The sequence below is a fragment of the Neopelma chrysocephalum genome, unplaced genomic scaffold (genome assembly GCF_003984885.1).
Source record: "Neopelma chrysocephalum unplaced genomic scaffold, ASM398488v2 Primary Assembly neopelma1_74, whole genome shotgun sequence".
Taxonomy (NCBI): domain Eukaryota; kingdom Metazoa; phylum Chordata; class Aves; order Passeriformes; family Pipridae; genus Neopelma; species Neopelma chrysocephalum.
In genome coordinates this window covers 8,231,919-8,248,822 of record NW_020897735.1, presented here as the reverse complement: position 1 = coordinate 8,248,822, position 16,904 = coordinate 8,231,919, and the positions used below count along the sequence as shown (strand labels likewise).

Below are 16,904 nucleotides of genomic sequence, written 5' to 3'. Positions count from 1 at the left end.
CACAGGGATTAGCATGTTCTTCCTCCAGGAGAGGCTTTCCTGCTTGCTGGAAGAGCAGGATGCCAGCCCCGACCATCCCTCTGAGAGGGCACGTGGGGCCGTGCAGGACCATGACACGGGGGGGTCTCATAAAACCCCCTCCAAGCTCAGGCCCAGTCCTTTCTCCACAAGGATCGAGCACTTGTCAGGACTCCAGGGACTCATTAAAAGCTCATTAGCAAAAACAGGGAGCTGTGTGTTAGAGCAGCCTCAGGATCTGAGGGCGTTTTTGCCCAGTGCCCAGTCTTGGCAATGAAAGGAGGTTGTAGCCAGGTGGCATTGGCCTGTTCTCCCGAGTAACAATCACTAGGACAAGAGGAAACAGCCTCAAGTTGTGCCAGGGAAGATTTAGATTGGATTTGGAGCAAAATTTCTTCACCAAAAGGGTTGTCCAGGCCTGGCACAACCGCCCAGGGCAGTGGTGGAGTCACCATCCCTGGAGGGATTTAAATGACGTGTGGTTGTGGCGCTTGGGGACATGGGTTAGTGGTGGGCTTGGCAGTGCTGGGGGAACAGTCAGGTTTGATGATCTTGGACATCCTTTCCAGCCTATGATTTTATGATTCTGGGGGAGGCACAACTTCCTGGAAGGGAACTGCAGGCAGTGCTGGACAGTGGGCTGGGAACAGCTTGTCCGGCTGCAGCGAGCGACGCTGCGGCTTTGGCACCGTGCCTGTTTGCTTCCAAACTTTCTGTATTTTAGTTGTGATAACGGGTTTTGCAGAGGAAAGCCAAGGAAAAGTACTTCTGTGATTAGGGAAGTACCTTGAGGAGGCAGCTGAGCCCAGGCTGCCTCCCTGCCTGTGCGGGTGCTCTGGTGGTGGAAGGGCTTGTCCGTGTGGCACTTTTCTGGCTGTCAGCATGTGCCTGGAGCAGCTGGTGGCTTTTCCAGGTGCCCACCAGCACACCTGCAAACCAGGGGTGCTGGGGGCTCAATCCCTTTCCTGGGGTCATCCCTGCTCCCTCCTGCAGCCGGGAAGGAGGGCTGCCCTTCCCCTCCCCTCTCACACGCGTTAGTGAGCAGGACGTGTGCACCTTCCTCTCCCTTTCCCCTTCCTCTTGCTCGTTCCTTCTCCCCCTCTTTACTTTCTTTTTTCATCTCCTTCCATCTGTCCTTCTCACATCAGGCTATTTTGGGCTGAGTTTCTCACTGTCAATATGGTAGGAACCGTGGTGCAGCTCATGTCTTTAGAGCATGAGCAGCACTTCAGGAAGCCTTCCCGAGCACTTACCTTGCTTGGCTCATCTTAACCCCCCCTGCCTTGACCCTGTCTTGAAGGCATTTTGAGATCAAGGTGAAAAGGCATTAAATCCTTCCCATGGCCAGAGGAGAAAGCCATCAGATTTAATACCTTTTTGCCCTGGTCTCCAAACGCCTCTGAGCCCTGCAAGTGGTGATTAAACAGCCTGAAGCCAAGTGTGGTGTTGGCAGGTCATTACTTGTGTCTTTTTAGGTCTCAGAGGCTTTAAGTCAAGGCATGATTTAGTTTTTTGGGGTTTTTTTTGTTTGGAAATGATGGCTGTAAATTGAATAGGAAATGCAGAACCAGGGGTGAATTTTTAATACTCTTCATTTACCAAAAATCCAGGAGACAGCGGAGAAGGCGCAGGGCTGGCAGGGGGTTTGCTGGGAGGGAGCAGGGCTCTCTCTGTGAGCTGGGCTGAGCTGCTGCTGTGCTTTGCTGCTCTCTCCATCTGAGCATCCTCGAGCACTTGAAAGGCAGGGACAGTTTTTAGCCTCAAATTATCTGCATGAGGCAGATGAGCCAAATGCCACCTGGATCCCGCAGCGCCCTGGGAGGGCTGGGAGCAGGGCTGGGGCTTGGCGTGGCTGCCTTCCTCCCCTGGAGAGAAGGGGGCTGGTTCTGCTACCCAAATTCTTGGGGTGCTGGAGCCCGGGGGTGCTGCTCACATCCCTGCCCAGCTCAGGGGAGCAGAACTGCTTTGCTGGGGTGTGCTGGAGCTGGAGCTGAGGAGGCAGATGAGGTGGAAGGTGGCTGCTCAGCCGAGGAGCTGCCTCCAGCATGGGTGGGCAGGTGATTGCTCTCTCTTTTACATAAGCAAGGTTTATTATGGCTTTTGTTCTAATAATAAATGTGCCTTTGTCTCTTCACCTTCTAATAAAACCTCTCTTTTTTTGTAAGGGGCTGCAGCTTGAAAGGTGGGGGCAGACGTGTCTCTGGAGCAGTGAAGTTCCTTCCCCCTCTGCTCCTCTCCTTTCTCCCATCCTTTCCTGCTCTGCCCTTCTCTCTGGGAGGTGCTGCTTGTGCCAGCCAGGAGCTTGGCATTGTGATTTAATGCTTAGCAACACCAGGGCAAGGGGCCTCAGCTTTCCCTGGCTGGGTATGGCATTTGTCTCCCAGGCCCCGGACTCCAGGAGGGAGCGAAGGTCGGGCTTGCAGCCTGTGCCATGGTTATTTTCCAGGGTAGGAATGAGATGAGTTGAGGTTTGTCTGCACAGGGATACCCAGGGAGGGGGATCTGGATGAAATAAAAAGGTGAATTTGAAGCAGATTATCTAAAACGCATTAAAAGCCAGTGCAACCTTTCTGACGCCCTTAAATGGTTTTAGTTCTGTCTGTTGTAAATCACTGATAATAAGTTTTGGGATCTGGAAAACAGCTGCTTTCCGGATGAGATTTGGAATGATTTTTAGTTTTCTTAGAAAAATTTCCATATTTTCTCAGCGATTGGACTGTTTACGAGAATTTGGGTGCCTGGTGGGAAGGAGGAGTGTGGGGAAGGTGTCCTGGGAATCCTGCTGGCTCATCCCAGTGCTCTGGAACCCACAGTGGTGCCAGACCTGCAGGGTCTGCAGGACCCCGTGGGGCTGTGTGATTAAATGTGCTTCTGCTGTTTGGTTTTCAGGAGTGTTGTTGTGCACTGGGGAGCTGCAGCTGGAATGAGCCCCTTCCCGGCTGCCAGCTGGCACTAGATTAGGAGAAAACCAAATCATCCGCTGATTCTTTCCCCATAAACATCTCTGTGAGGCATAAAAGGCTACTGTTCGAAACCAAACACAAGTGGAGGGGCTTGAGCAGCCCCTGCTGCTAACGTGGGATAATCCAATTTGGCAGGAGGGAGGCTGAGCTGGCGGGCTCCTTCCCGAGGGCTGTGCCTGCCTCTGGTCTGCAGCTGGAGAAAATCTGGGATGGTTGTCACCAATAAATGCCAGGACTGCTCCGAGGGACAGCACAGCTGATAGACCCACCCCAGGGCTTGCTCTTGTTGTGAGAGACAGCACGAGGGACCACTTGGTGTGAGCTCACTGCTCCGGGAGCGTCACACGAGAAAACTGGAAATGAGCAGGGGAGAGGGGTGAGAGGCAGGTGGGAGAGGGGCGGGAGCTGGGGGTGTTCAGCCCAGAGAAGAGAAGCCTCTGGAGAGACCTTCAGTACCTAAAGGGGCTCTAAGAGAGCTGGAGAGGGACTTTGGATAAGGGCCTGGAGTGGTAGGACAAGGGGGAATGGCTTCCCACTGCCAGAGGGCAGGGTTAGGTGGAATACTGGGAAGAAATTCTTCCCTATGAGGGTGGTGAGGCCCTGGCACAGGTTGCCCAGAGAAGCTGTGGCTGCCCCATCCCTGGAGTGTTCCAGACCAGGTTGGACAGGGCTTGGAGCAGCCTGGTCTAGTGGAAGGTGTCTCTGCCCATGGCAGGGGGTGGAACGAGATGAGCTTTAAAGTCTCTTCCAACCCAAACCATCCTTGGATTCCACGATTATGCTGCTTTTAAGGGAACTGATAAGCACAAGGTGTGTCCTGTTTGTCCCCAGCCCCTCCTGCCCCCCAACCCCCCAGGAACTCCCCATTTAGGGTTGGGGACCCATCTCCTTGTGCAGCCTCGTGGGAGGTGGGGCTGTGTCTAGACGGCATCACCTCACCCCACATCAAATCCCTGCTCCCTCCCGCCAGGCCCCGGCATCTCTCTCAAACGGAGCATCTCCCGTGGCTTTCCCAGGTCTGAGGTGTGGGGACATTGCTGTTGGTGTCCCCCGGGGTGGTGGCTCCACTGGGCACATCCTGTGCTCCCTCTGAGCTCCCCCCTGCAGCCTTCACACGGATCAGAGCCGAGGAGCAGCAGCAGCAGCAGCAAAGTAAATCACGTCGCAGGGAGGCAGCTCCGCGCGCCCGGGAGCTGAGGGATGGATCGGCTTCCTTTGGACTCGCATTTTCGCTGAAATGTGGATTTATTGCTTTTATTTATTTTGCACTGTGCTGGAGTGCTGCGGCCTCATAAAGCAAAAGCAAAATACAAGAAAAATCTTTATGAGCTGCAAGTGCCCCGTTGGCTTGGATGATATTTCTCGGTTGTCCTGGCTCGTGGTAAATAAGGAGAGGAGAGAGGGCACTGCTGGAGCAGGGAAGGGCTCAGGCTCAGCTAATGCTGGTGGTGATGGGGACCCAGAGCCATCCCAGGGATCTCTGGAAGAGCATCACTTTTGCAAAGGGAATGTTTCCCTTTGCAGCTCTAATTGCTGAGTTTCATAGCCCTGTGTGCTGTCTGTCTGTCTGTCTGTCTGTGGGATGTACAGTACATGAGCACAGGCCCTTTGCCTCCCACCTGCTCTCATATTTCTTTATGTTCTTCTTTCTCCCCCTGCCCTCACCTCCCCTTACCCTCATTATTCCTTTCTGTTATTTGATTTGATTTGATTTGATTTATTTTTTATGCTGTTTTATTTTCCCTTCTCCGCTCATCACTTGTGCCTGTAAAACCAGCCCAGGAGAAACACGACACTTGAGTTCCTCCAAAAGCACCCCCAACCCCTAAAAACACCAACCTCCCAAAACCTAATTTCTCTGCAGAGAAGGCGTGACGCTGATTAGTGGCAGAGCAGCGATGCCGCTTGCGAGGCTCATTTAAAAAAAAGAAAAAAAAAAAGGGCATAAAAATTGCTTTTATCCACGGAGCTGAGTCCTTAAAGGGGCCATACATGAGCATCACTGTGTCCCTGGTGTCCCCCAGTGGGGCCTGAACGGGGAGGCATCCCGGGCGTGGTGTGACCCGCTGGGGTGATGTCGGTGCCGCGGTGTCGGCGTTCCCGGCGGCGCAGCCTCGGTGGTTGTGCCCGTTTCTTCCCCCCCCCCCCGGGGGTGGCTGTGCCTTCCCTCACCTGCTGTGATGCTCTCGCTCTGTAGGCCTCACGCCGAGGACTTCAGCGTGGATTCCTCCTTCTCACAGTAAGTTCTCCGCGTGTTTTCTCCCCGCGCTGGCGCCGCGGGAAGGGGGCGAGGGCTGCGCTGGCACCGCCGGCCCCGGGGACCGGCAGGGAGGAGCCAACAGTGTTCTCCAGAGAGCAGAAACCCCTTGGAATCTGGGGGGGTTTGCGTGGTGTGTGTGCACTGGTGAGCCAAGTATTTTGGGCAGTACTGCTGCTGAGAACAGTGGTTGGACTTGGCTTTAAATTAGGGGTGGATGCTCCAAGTGTTCGAGGCCACCTTGGATGGGGCTTTGAGCAACCTGGTCTGGTGAAGGTGTCCCTGACTTTTAAAGGTCCCTTCCAACCCAAAGCAGTCTGTGATTCCATGATTATTCTGCTTTTAAGCACAAGATTTGTTCATTGCTGCTCTTGGCACCGAGGAGTTGTGTATGGGACCAGCAAACCCTTCTGAAATGATCCCCACCATGGGGAGGATTATCTGCACCCAGGGACTGGCAGGTTTCTTGGGGAAGGAGTGATATCCTTGGCAGCAGATTGGTGATTACCCATTAACCATGAGCTCCATGCACAGACCCTAATTAAACAATGCAGATTCGTCAGCACAAGCAATTAGAGGAGCAGACTCATGAGTGTCAGCCTCCAGTGTTGCAAAACAAATAATGCAAACGAAACACAGCATGTTATTCCATTCTTTGGGGTTTTAATCTTTTCAAACTATTATAATTATTGTATTAAGAGCAAGTGGTGCCACTGCCCAGCCATGAACAGCGTCCAGACCTTGGATGGGAGACAGTGGGATGATGAGTTGAGGGATGAGCAGGTCCTTGCCCAGGGCCCACGGTTGGGGATGTGTCCTCAGTGCTGAGTGAGAGCCCTGGGACCCCACAGGGAGATCAGGGGATCCCAGAGCACATTCCAGTGCCTAAAGGGGCTCCAAGAGAGCTGGAGAGGAACTCTGACCAGGGCATGGAATGGTAGGACAAGGGGAAATGTCTACCCACTGACAGAAGGCAGGGTTAGATGGGACATTGGGAAGAAATTCTTCCCTGGGAGGGTGGGGAGGCCCTGGCACAGGTTGCCCAGGGAAGCTGTGGCTACCTCTGGATCCCTGGAAGTGTTCCAGGCCAGGTTGGACAGGGCTTGGAGCAACCTGGGCTAGTAGAAGGTACCCCTGTCCATGGCAGGAAAGTGGAACAAGATGAGCTTTAAGGTCCCTTTCAACCCAAACCATTCTGTGATCTCCAGCTTGAACCCCTGAGTGTGTCCCTGCTTCCTCCAGTGCTTGGTTTGGTGCCTGGAAATGAGCCCTGCAGCTGCTGAATACAGTTGGAGAGGGATTGCAGCTGCCTTCAGGGAACGAGGAATCGATAAAAATCCCATTCTCATTGCAATGTCCTCCCTAATAAAAAATAGTGTGTGTGTATATATATATATATATATATATATAAAAGAACAAAACGTCCAGCAGGAGATTTCTTTTATATCATTGCAGATTCATGAAGCCTTTCCTGGCTGGCCAGAGCCTGTGTCCCAGCTCAGTGCCCTCAGCCTGGTGCCTCCTGCCCAGCCCTTTTCCCACTGGCACACGAGTGCTTGTGTGGATGAGTTCAGGGAATTGCTCTTCTCATGGTGCAAGTTGAGTTGTCCTGAGGACTGGCCTTTGAAGCCACCCTTGGTCTTGGCAGGGTCTTTCCAGAAGTAGCTGCTTGGAGCTTGCTTTCCATCCCCCCAAAAATAAAACTGCAGCGTTGCTGCTGGAGCCAGGATGACATTACCTGCACCCAGCTGGGTTTAATTTGCTGCAGAGTGGTTGGCAATATCAATCCTTTCTCTGGGCAAAAATCACTCTCCATAATAAAACAGGAGATGGATTTTCTTTCCTGAGCTATTCCCGTGGTAAATGCACGAAATCTGGGAGAAACAAGTTTTCGAGCTTGCAGGGCATGGCATCCTGACTCTCTGTGCAGTGTGGCCGTGGATGTGGGACTCAATTTTGCTAATCTCTGTGGTGTGGCTCAGCATGTGCTCTGTCGGGAGCCCGGGCAGCTCAGCAAACTCATTCCTGGGGACGCAGGAGCTGGTGGGAACAGCTGCCTTTCCACAGGGCTGGGACAGGTCTGTGGTGGGTGTAACAGTGCCGTGGTGGCTGTGACGGTGGCACAGTGGCTGTGACTGTGCCATGGTGGATGTGACAGTGCTGTGGTGGATGTGACAGTGCCATGGTGGCTGTGACAGGGCTGTGGTGGATGCGATGTTGGCACAGTGACTGTAACAGTGCCATGATGGCTGTAAAAGTGCCATGATGGCTGTGACAGTGCTGTGGTGGATGTGACAGTGCCTGTCAGGGGCTGCTGTGGGACCTGCTGAGAGCCTCAGCCCTGAGCACTGCCCTGATCCATCGGGATCATCTGGGACCCTGCAGAATGAGCGGGGAAGCAGCTTCAGTCTTGCACCTACTAGGGGACGTGGGATGAGAGTGATACAGTAAAACCAGGTGGATTTTCCCTGTTTGGAATACTTGACCTTCTGGACTATGCAGCCTCTGCCACTGGTCTCCCCAGTGCTCTCATGTACTTCCCAGGTGCTGTAACTCTCTCTCCTGCCCCCAGCCCTTCTCCCTGAGACAGGTCTCCCCTCTCCCCTTCCCTTGTTGGCCAGGGGGGCTCTGCCCCTCAAAGTGGGGGATGGAGTGATGCCCTGGATCCCCATCCCTCTCTGGCTGCTTCGTGCTTTCTTGTTTAAAAATGTGCCAGAGATTTATTGGGGAAGTTGCCGCAGTGAGAGGTTTCCTGGGTGTTTTTGGTGGTGCCCTGGAGAAGCCGAGGCATTCATGGAGAAAGCTCCTCACGGCTCGGTGGGGAGTGGATGGGTGTCCAGCCGCCTTTGGCTCGTGGCACAGCATCAATCCTGCCTGGCTGCCCCACTGGAGGGGCAAACCCACCCATCCCCCTGGCCGATGAGGGACCCCCGGGGCCGTGCACCCCGTGTTTGGAGCCGTTCTCTGCACGCTCGCTGGCACAGCCCTGCCGAAACCACAGCCTTCCTCCTTTGAGTAATTGTTCAATTACTGCTTATGGAGCGTGGGGGCAGCTTGTTCCCTGTCTCTCCCCTTGGCAGGCAGCCAGGTTGTCTGTGTGCACACAGCCTGTACAGCTATTCCCACTTTTCCATCTCCAAACCCTGCTCCGGGAGCAGCTCGTTGCGCCGGCGAGCCGGGAGCTCGGGTGGGAAGGGCTGGAGCTGCCCCCCCTCCATCCTCTGCTTGCCCTGGGATGGGCAGAGAGTGGCAAACACGGATCACAGAGGGGGTCAGTGTGCAAAGCTCAGTGTGGGATCTGTCTCACTGTAGCTTCTGTACCCAAACATCTGTTAGCAGCAAGAAAACAGTGGGGGAAAAAAGGAAAGAGCATCCCCAGGGGAATCAGGAGGGCTGGAGGTGCAGGAGATGTGCCTGGGTGGTCAGTGTGGTTGCCATCAGCAGGTACCTGAGCCTCGGGCTGGCTGGTTTGGTGGTTTGTGAAGGATTTGGGAAGGACTTGGCCTCAGCTCAGGTTCCCCTGGTGCCCTGGCACCAGATGCTCCGGAGGCTGAGCAGGACCGGAGGCAGCCTGGCCATGGCGTGGTGCCCTCCCAGCATCCTCGTGCCTTTTGCACAGGATCCTCTGCTGCTCCTCGTGCCACAGGATGCTGGGAGAGGAAACGCTGCAGCCCTGAGCTTCCAGCTCTGCTCCTCACCTTCCTCTGCCCGGAGCTGTGCCTGGCACCACAGTCTCTGGGGAGCCCCCCCGGGCCAGCAGCACATTTCCCTAATTCCAGACTTGGCCACAGCAACGTTTCTGATGTATTTGATCCAGGTGGATTTGCACAGAGGATGCAGAGCTGTCCTGTGGGACAACTGTCCTCTGAGCCAGAGCAGGGGGTCAGAGCAGGGTCTCACTTGGGACTGCACTGCCTTGGCAGAGTATTGCAGAGATTTCTAGGATTTTGCCTGTTGGTTTGTTTGTTCTTTTTTTTCCCCAAGAAATCTCTGAAGAGTCTCATTTGCATCCTGCTATGGGATGGGGAAAATTTCTTGAGAAATTTCCTGGGACAAGAAATTGTCCCAGGCTGGATGAGGTTTGGAGCAACTTGGTCTAGTGGAAGGTGTCCCTGCCCATGGCAGGTGGTTGGAATGGGATGAGCTTTAAGGCTCCTTCCAACTCAAACCATTTTAGGATTCTGTTGGAAACAGCATTTCCCACCCAGCTGGAGTGTGAGGGCAAGGAGCTAAAAACTAAGATTTTTTTTTCTTTCCTGTCAAGGGGAATATTTATTTGAAGCCACATTTCTCATGGCAAAAGGTGTCTTATAAAACACAGCAAAACCAACCTGGGGCACCCGAGCCCTTCAGAAAGGAGCAGTGTGGCTTGGGGCAGGTCCCAGGGCAGAGCTGGCAGGTCCTTCCCTTGACTGGCTGGTGGATTTTGGAGCTGGATTTTGGAGTGGGAGGGAGGGATGTCTCAGCTTTCAGGCCAAGCCCAGCAGTTGTCACATGCCGTGGGGATTGGAGAGAGCTGCCTGTGCCCGACTGCCCATGTAAGTGTCCTGGGAATGCAGGGTTTGGGGGGACATCTCCACTCACCCCTGTCCCTGCTGCACTGCCCACATGGGGGGCTGCAGCTGGGCTGCTGTTTTTTGTATTTCCCTCTTTTTTAAGAGAACTGTGTTTGTCCCCAGCTCCCTGGGGAGGGTACAGGTGCAGAGCCAGGGCTGTGCTCCTCAGTGTCTACTTTAATGCCAGTGGGGTGGGATGTGCTCGTCCTGGTCTTTCATCCTGCACTTTTTCCGAACAAACTATTGTGTCTTTTTTGGGAGCTCATCATCTTACAACAAATTGCCTCTAATCTTAGATTAATAAAGTACAATAAATAACGGAGCGAGGAGAATGAACTCGCTCAGGCATTATGAAGTGCATAATAGCAGTAATTACACTTCCAAGCACAGGGTTTATAGCTAAACTTGTGCTGGGATCGTTATCCACACGGCCCGGGGGTTTCAGGGGGGGAGAGGGGGGGGCAGGGGTGTGCTGTGCTGCCTCTCCCTGCCTGCAGGGTGGATCACTCCTGGTGACCCTTGGAGCTGCCTGGGCTGGGCTGGCACCTCCCTGCCTGGCCAGAGGGGAGGATGCTCGGCTGGTGGGAGGGATGCTCGCAGTGGGAAGGATGTTTGGCTGGAGGGAGGGATGTTTGGCTGGCAGGAGGGATGCTTGGCCAGTGGGAAGGATGGTCCTGGTGGGGAGGTTGCTCCCAGTGGGAAGGATGCTTGACTGGCAGCAGGGGTGCTTGGCCAGTGGGATGGATGCTTGGGCAGTGGGAAGGATGTTCCCAGTGGGGGGGATGCCCAGCCATGGCAGCAGGGAGGGGGCAGCTTGAACAGACCATCCTGTCTGAGCTGCAGGGAAGGCAGAGCCCTCGGGGTGTGTTTTGGGGTGGCAACGCAGTCAGAGTTTCGCTTGATTTTTTATTTCAAGTTAATTCTTGACAGTGAAATTAAAGGGTATGTTTTACATGATATCATCTCCTTTCCTTAGCTGGGAAGGGAGTAGGAGCTTTGATATTCTTGGATGGTGCAGCTGCCTGGTGAAAGCCATCCCTCACTCTGCCCTGGGCCAGTGGGGTGTTGGCTGCAGAGCAGGTGCCAGTGCTGGAGTGGGACCCCCATACAGCTCCAGGGGCTCAGCCCAGCTCACAGGGAGGGCAGATTATCTGCACAGGAACATGTTCTTTCTACATTCTTTTATTGCCTTATTCTTTTTCAGTAATAAACACCCCTTTCCCCCCCTTCCCAAGACCTACTTCAGCTGCTTTCCCAGCGTTCTCCCTCCTGCAGCCACGAGGATGGATGAATACATGGGCTACTTTGTCATGAAAAGTTAGATCTAATCATTTAGTTCTTTTATCCACCAGCAATTATATCCATCATCTCGAGGTGGGCTGCAGAGCTATAGATCAGTGAACCATCTGGCTGGAGACAGAGATTTATATTGCTGTTTGTTTCTTTGATACAGAGACGAATGTCTGGGAGAGGAATCGTGCTCCCTGAAGTCTCCGTCTCCTCAAGGCGCTTAATCCTGAGGGACTCTGATGAATGGGGTGCTCAGCGCTCCTGTCCAAGCTGAAAGCCAGTTCCCAGCATTTCCTGGGCATTTTTAATATGGAGAAGGAGCAATTAGCTTGTGTGCAGTGTTGTGAGCAGTCATGGGAGATGATTTATGCCCTGGCACTGGAAAATTATTTGCCGAGCCTGGCTTTGGGAACGATTAATTTTGACATGTGTTAAAGCCGGGTTTCTGAAGGTCTGCCTTAATGCTCTTTGCTCCTCAGGCATCGTGCCTGAGAGCCAGGGCCCGTAAATTCTCCTGCTCTCTCCCTGCAGTGGGGTCTGTCCTTGCCCACCCGCCTCCTTGTTCCCTTCTCGTGGTGAGCAAGCACCAGGTTCAGTGGAAAACCCCTCTGACCACCCTCCTGCCTCTCGGGCTGCCTGGTGTGGGGCCCAGGGCGAGGGGGCTCATAAACCCCCTTCCCAATTTGCTGCCCGACCAGCTGGGTGTTAATGCTCAGTGAATATTTGTTTGTCCCTCTGTGTCAGAGCGAGGAGCAGCTGCTTCCCAATAAATCCCGGCCCGGTGGCCGTGCCAGGGACACACTCGGCCGGAGCTGGCCCCACGTGTGCCCCTGACAGAATAACCTGGGCAGTTTAATGACTGCCACAGGGAACTTGCTCACCCTCATCTGTGCCTTGCCTGGGAGATAGGCCTGATTAATGAGGTCTTGATGAGCTCTTCCGTGGAGTTAAAAAATGAGTGATAACAGTAGGACTTACTTAAGGGACTTGTTGAATACAGCGAACGGGGGAAGAGGCTAATTCATGGCACTTAACTCCATTATGGGCTGGACTAATAATGAGAAGACTTTGTCTTGCTCAATCTGAAGCTGAGCAGGAGGAACTGATCCCGTTTTGCTGGCACTTGGCAGGACCAGTGTGATTTATAACCTGCCCGGGGTCAGCAGTGGGTTTGCAAAGGGCTGCAGGCGTTTATAAAGCACCAGGGGAGGTGATGACAGATGAGCTGAGCTGGGGCTGGTTTTGCCCACACACCTTTCATCCGGGTGGGCTTGATCCCAGCCCCTGCTGACATCCATGGGGAGGAACCTCCAGCCTTGGTGAGGTTTTCTCCCATCCGCCCGGAATGTGGGACTGGCAGGAGGGCTGTGGGTGGGGGTCAGGGGTGGAGGCAGGAGAAGCCGATGAAGGGACACTGCCCGTGTGGTCACAGCAGTGGATGGGACATTTTTGGATTCACCAGGAACGTGGCTCCTCCCTGCTGGTTCCTGTGAAGTGCCCTGGCAGTTGACTCTTGTCCCAGTGCCTTGTCCCTGTGCCACGAATCACCAGTGGCTCCAGATGCCAAGTGATGTTTGGAGTTGGTTGTCAGCTCCTGGGTTTTTCTGGAATGACCAAATGTGGTATCTTAGCAACAAAGGGAAATTTTATCCTTTCAGAGCTGAATTGATTTTTAACAGCTTCGATGCTGAATGTTTTTCCTACCCAGGCAGAGCCAGGGCAGTACTGGGGACGTTGCCCTTGCCAGCCCCTGCTCTGCTGCAACTGTGGGAATTGGAGCTGATAAAACATTGCTGGGGGAGGCTGCTCCGAGGCCACTGCTTTTTTGAGAAGTTTTGGACACTGTAAAGTGTGTGTGGAAGGAGAAGTTTGTAGGTCTGATGTCATCTGGTTGTGTGGGAATGAAAGCAAAGCCCTCAGCCCAAAGCAGACCTGGCCCCGTGGGTCAAACCTGCTGCTTTGACAGTCATTGATGTGTCGTGTATTGGTGGTACTGGTGGTACTGGTGGTTCAGTACTGTGGGAGCAGCTGAGAGCCTGGGGCTGAGTCCAGGGTTATCTGTGGGCTGTAAAGGTGGTCCCCCAGCTGGGATGGGGGCACAGGGCTCCTGGGGGCTGCTGTTCTGACCTGCCAGCCCACTGACGGGCTCCTCCGGGCGCTCTCCCCGCAGGGTGCAGGTCGAGTTCTACGTGAATGAAAACACCTTCAAGGAGCGGCTGAAGCTCTTCTTCATCAAAAACCAGCGATCCAGTGAGTGCTCTGTGCATGGAGTTTGCGTGTTCTGGGGGAAACCAAACCCTGCCCGAGCCAGGAGAGCCACGCTCTGTCCTGTGGGATGAGAAGCCATTGCCATCTGCTGGTGGCTGTGTCCCTGTTGTGTCCCCAGCCCGGGGCTGCTGCTGCCTCTTGGCCTTTCTGTTGGGTGTTGGCTAACTTGGTTTGGGGGATGTGGTTGAATGAGGAGGATGGGATGCCTCCTGCCACCTTTGCTCCCTGGGAACAGCCACAGGAACCAGCTGGACAAGCTGACTGGGAGCAGGGTGGGTGTCCGGAGCTGCCTGTGGTTATCAGAGAGCAAACGTCCCCATCAGGGAGTGAGTGTCCCCATGTGCTTCCCTGAGGCCGTGGGGACAGCCAGGACAGGCTGTGAGCTACCCACTCCTTCTCCAGCCACCCAGATTAGCCTCCACTTGACTAATGGTGTTTTTATTTTCTTTCTCCGAGATGTCATTAGCTGTCTGGAGGGAGCCTGCTCGTTAATTTAGAAATTCACATTTTCTTTTTTTCCTCCCTGCATCCCGTTGTCTTGTTAAAAAGCTGGAGCCCAGCACAACAGGGTGCCCACGGGGAAGTTTTTAATGAAAATGTGATGAATTTCTCACTTGTAATTTGAGTAACGACCCGATGAACTGGCTGGGGAGGGAGAGTGGATAAAGCAGCATTTTTTTGCTTGCTGTCCCTGCTCCTACGAGCTGGTTGCAGTGTGATGAGCACTGGTCTGGTGCTTTTTAATGGATGCCTGCTAATGAGGGGGGCACACTCCAGCAGCTCCTCATTCGTCTCTCACATCTATTGGGGTCAGTGAGGAGCTGACTCATCGTTATTTATTTCTGTGTTTGGCTCCTGTGTGTCTGGCACTGGGGAGGGCACGTAGAGCCCTGGGCAAGGCGTGACCAACACTCCTGTGCTGCCCTGGGGCTCCGAGGGGTCCTGTGGTGGGTGGGGCTCTGCAAAGCTTGTGGGAAGCTACAGGGGTGGTGCTGTGGGGGACAGGGACTGCCCAGGGTGTACATGGAGCACCCAGGGTGCAGAGGGTGCCTGGGGTACCCAGGGGGTTTGGGGTGCCCGGGAACGCTGCCTGCCCCATTCCATGCTCCCCTCCACCCCAGGCCTGAGGATCCGGCTCTTCAACTTCTCCCTGAAGCTGCTCACGTGCCTCCTGTACATCGTCCGTGTCCTGCTGGACAACCCCGAGGAGGGCATAGGCTGGTGAGTGCCCCTGGGCAGGGCTGGGGGTGGGGGCAGTGGCTCACAGCGGGTGTGGAGATGGTTTTTCCTCGCTCCAGCTCTTTGAATTGGTGGTTTAGCAAATCTTCCCAGGCTGGAGAGCTTTGCTCCTTGCTCAAATCTCGTGGATGGGTGTGTGGGCACTCACTGGCCCTGCCTGGAGCACAGGGAGAGGATGGGGGAAGAATTCAGGTCACGTTCATTTCCAAGTGCTGTCTGGCTGGGTCAGAGGGGCACCGTGGCCTTCAGACACAGGCAAGAGCTCACGACTCGAGTGCATCACCATGCAAATAGTTTCTGAACACTGATGCCCTTGAATACTTTTACATTAAATCCCATTTAAGCATTTGGGAGGGAAATACACTGTGCTGTTTAGGTCCTTGAGGTGACAGATGATTCCATACATCAGCTTTGCTCCGGGTTTCAGTATAAGCCTATTTTTAATATGTCCTTGCTTTGTTTAGCTCACAAACTATTGTGCTTTTTTTTTTCCAAGAGCTCAGAGAATTGGCAGTTTGATTTTCCCTTTGTAAAGGCTGCAGGCTACCAAGTGCACCTGCACGTTCCAAAAGCACTTTCAAACCCGTGAGAACAAAGCAGGACACGGATGCTCATCCTTGAAAAGTTTAGTGCAGCTGCAGCTCAGGGAATTCCACTTTTCCTGAGGGTGTGTGACAGAATAAAAGGCTGGCCAGCGGGAACACATCCCTCACAGCAAGGCAGGGAGAGCTTGGCTCGGTGCTGCTGCCTGGCAGGATGCTCTGCCTTGTCCCAGAAGCTGAAGCTCAGCAGCTTTTGCTAATTGTAACCTGGTAATTCCCAGTTCCCTGTGTTCCACGCTGTGCCAGGGAGCGCCGTACCTCAGGAATATTGATGTTCCGCAGCATCTCTGGTATGGTTTGAAGTACCTGAGGGGTTTTATTCTCCAGTAATAAGGTGTTCAAGGCTGCCTGGGTGAGACAGACTCCTGTGGAAAGCCCTGGCTATGGGAATCAGTTGTGTTTGGATCCGTGGAAGTGTTGTCCTGGTGCCTCCCCCAGCATCAGCACCCAGCGACGAGGGCACTGCGTGGGCCTGGGGGGTCAATCCCAGCATCCCTGTTCCTGACTGCTTTTCCTTGCTCTTCCTCTCCTAGCTGGGAATGTGAAAAGCAGAATTACACAGCATTTAACCAGTCCACGAACATAAACTGGTGAGTCAGAGCTGCTCCAGTGCCGGGGTCTGGCCCTGCCAGGGTGTGGGAATGCAGGGATGGAGGTGGCTGCTGCTGGCAGCTGCCCGTGGCCATTTCTTAGTTGTGGGGCTGCTCAAGGGATGTGGAGCAGCATCCCAGAATCAAATCCATGGTCAAAAACCTGTGGCTGCACCCTTGGGAATGCCTTATTCCCAGTGCAGAGACTGTTTGAGCAAACTGGGCAGTAGGGATCACCAGTACCTGTGCTGGTCCTGCACCAGTGCCCTTGGATTTGCATTCAGTGGGGGGTTACGACACTGGTGGCTGGGCTACAGCTTAGATGCCTTTGGGATTTTCTTTGCAGGTCACACATCTTCTGGGTGGACAGAAAAACACCGCTGTGGGCTGTGCAGGTGAGCGCCCAGCCCTTGGAATGGTTGTGGGGGAGCACAGAGGAGCTGGGCTTAGAGCTCTGCCCCACCTGGGATACCCAAGGGCTCCCCTTGGCACGGGGCAGGGGGGGCTCTGTGAGCTCTGATGGACTGACAGAGCCCGGAGAGAGCCCCCAGAGCCTTTCCCTGTGCCCCTGCAGGTCAGCATCGCTCTCATCAGCTTTCTGGAGACCATGCTGCTCATCTATCTCAGCTACAAGGTGAGTGCCCAGGGAGGCGGGGGGTAGTGATGCACGGCCTGGCTCTGCCCCCCTGGCATGAATTCATTTCTCCTGTTTTGAGCTGCCTGAAGCTGGAGCGTCCCAGGAGGATGTTTGTCTCGGCGCTGTCTCAGCGCTGGCTCCGGCTGTTTTCCTTTCTCATTCCCCCTCGGGCTCCTGGATAAGTGTTGTGCAGAGCAGAATATCTTCCTTTTCTGCTTTCCCTTAAATTCAGACCTGTTTTACACGTGTTTTTAAGGGAGGTCAGACTGACACACACCGAGGTTCCTAAGGCTGAGGAGCTGGAGCTCGGCAGCATGACTCCTGCCTGTGCCGAGCTCTGCTGCCTCCGTGGGCACTGCTCCAAGCCAGACAGGGAGAGGAACAAGCTGACTCCTTTGGACCAAAGCCCCTTAAAAAGACCCAAAAAAAAGTGACCTTAACAAATGGCATCTTCTCAGGGACCTGGGGAGAGTTGGCAGAAGAG

The 16,904-nt window shown here is 54.2% G+C and overlaps 1 protein-coding gene across 10 annotated transcripts in view; it reads left to right on the top strand.

Annotated features, from left to right (window-relative positions):
• KCNT1 (potassium sodium-activated channel subfamily T member 1) overlaps positions 1 to 16,904 on the top strand; it is an 80,340-nt gene that overhangs the window by 42,830 nt on the left and 20,606 nt on the right. For 8 of the 10 annotated variants that reach the window (XM_027687631.1, XM_027687632.1, XM_027687629.1 and 5 more), the window contains 5 exons: positions 13,255 to 13,334; positions 14,474 to 14,573; positions 15,727 to 15,783; positions 16,130 to 16,178; positions 16,358 to 16,417. In XM_027687631.1, coding sequence (XP_027543432.1) covers positions 13,255 to 13,334; positions 14,474 to 14,573; positions 15,727 to 15,783; positions 16,130 to 16,178; positions 16,358 to 16,417 — 346 coding nt within the window. Of the gene's footprint in view, positions 1 to 5,178; positions 5,221 to 13,254; positions 13,335 to 14,473; positions 14,574 to 15,726; positions 15,784 to 16,129; positions 16,179 to 16,357; positions 16,418 to 16,904 lie in introns of all 10 variants that reach the window. The other 2 variants (XM_027687638.1, XM_027687636.1) reach the window with 1 other exon arrangement.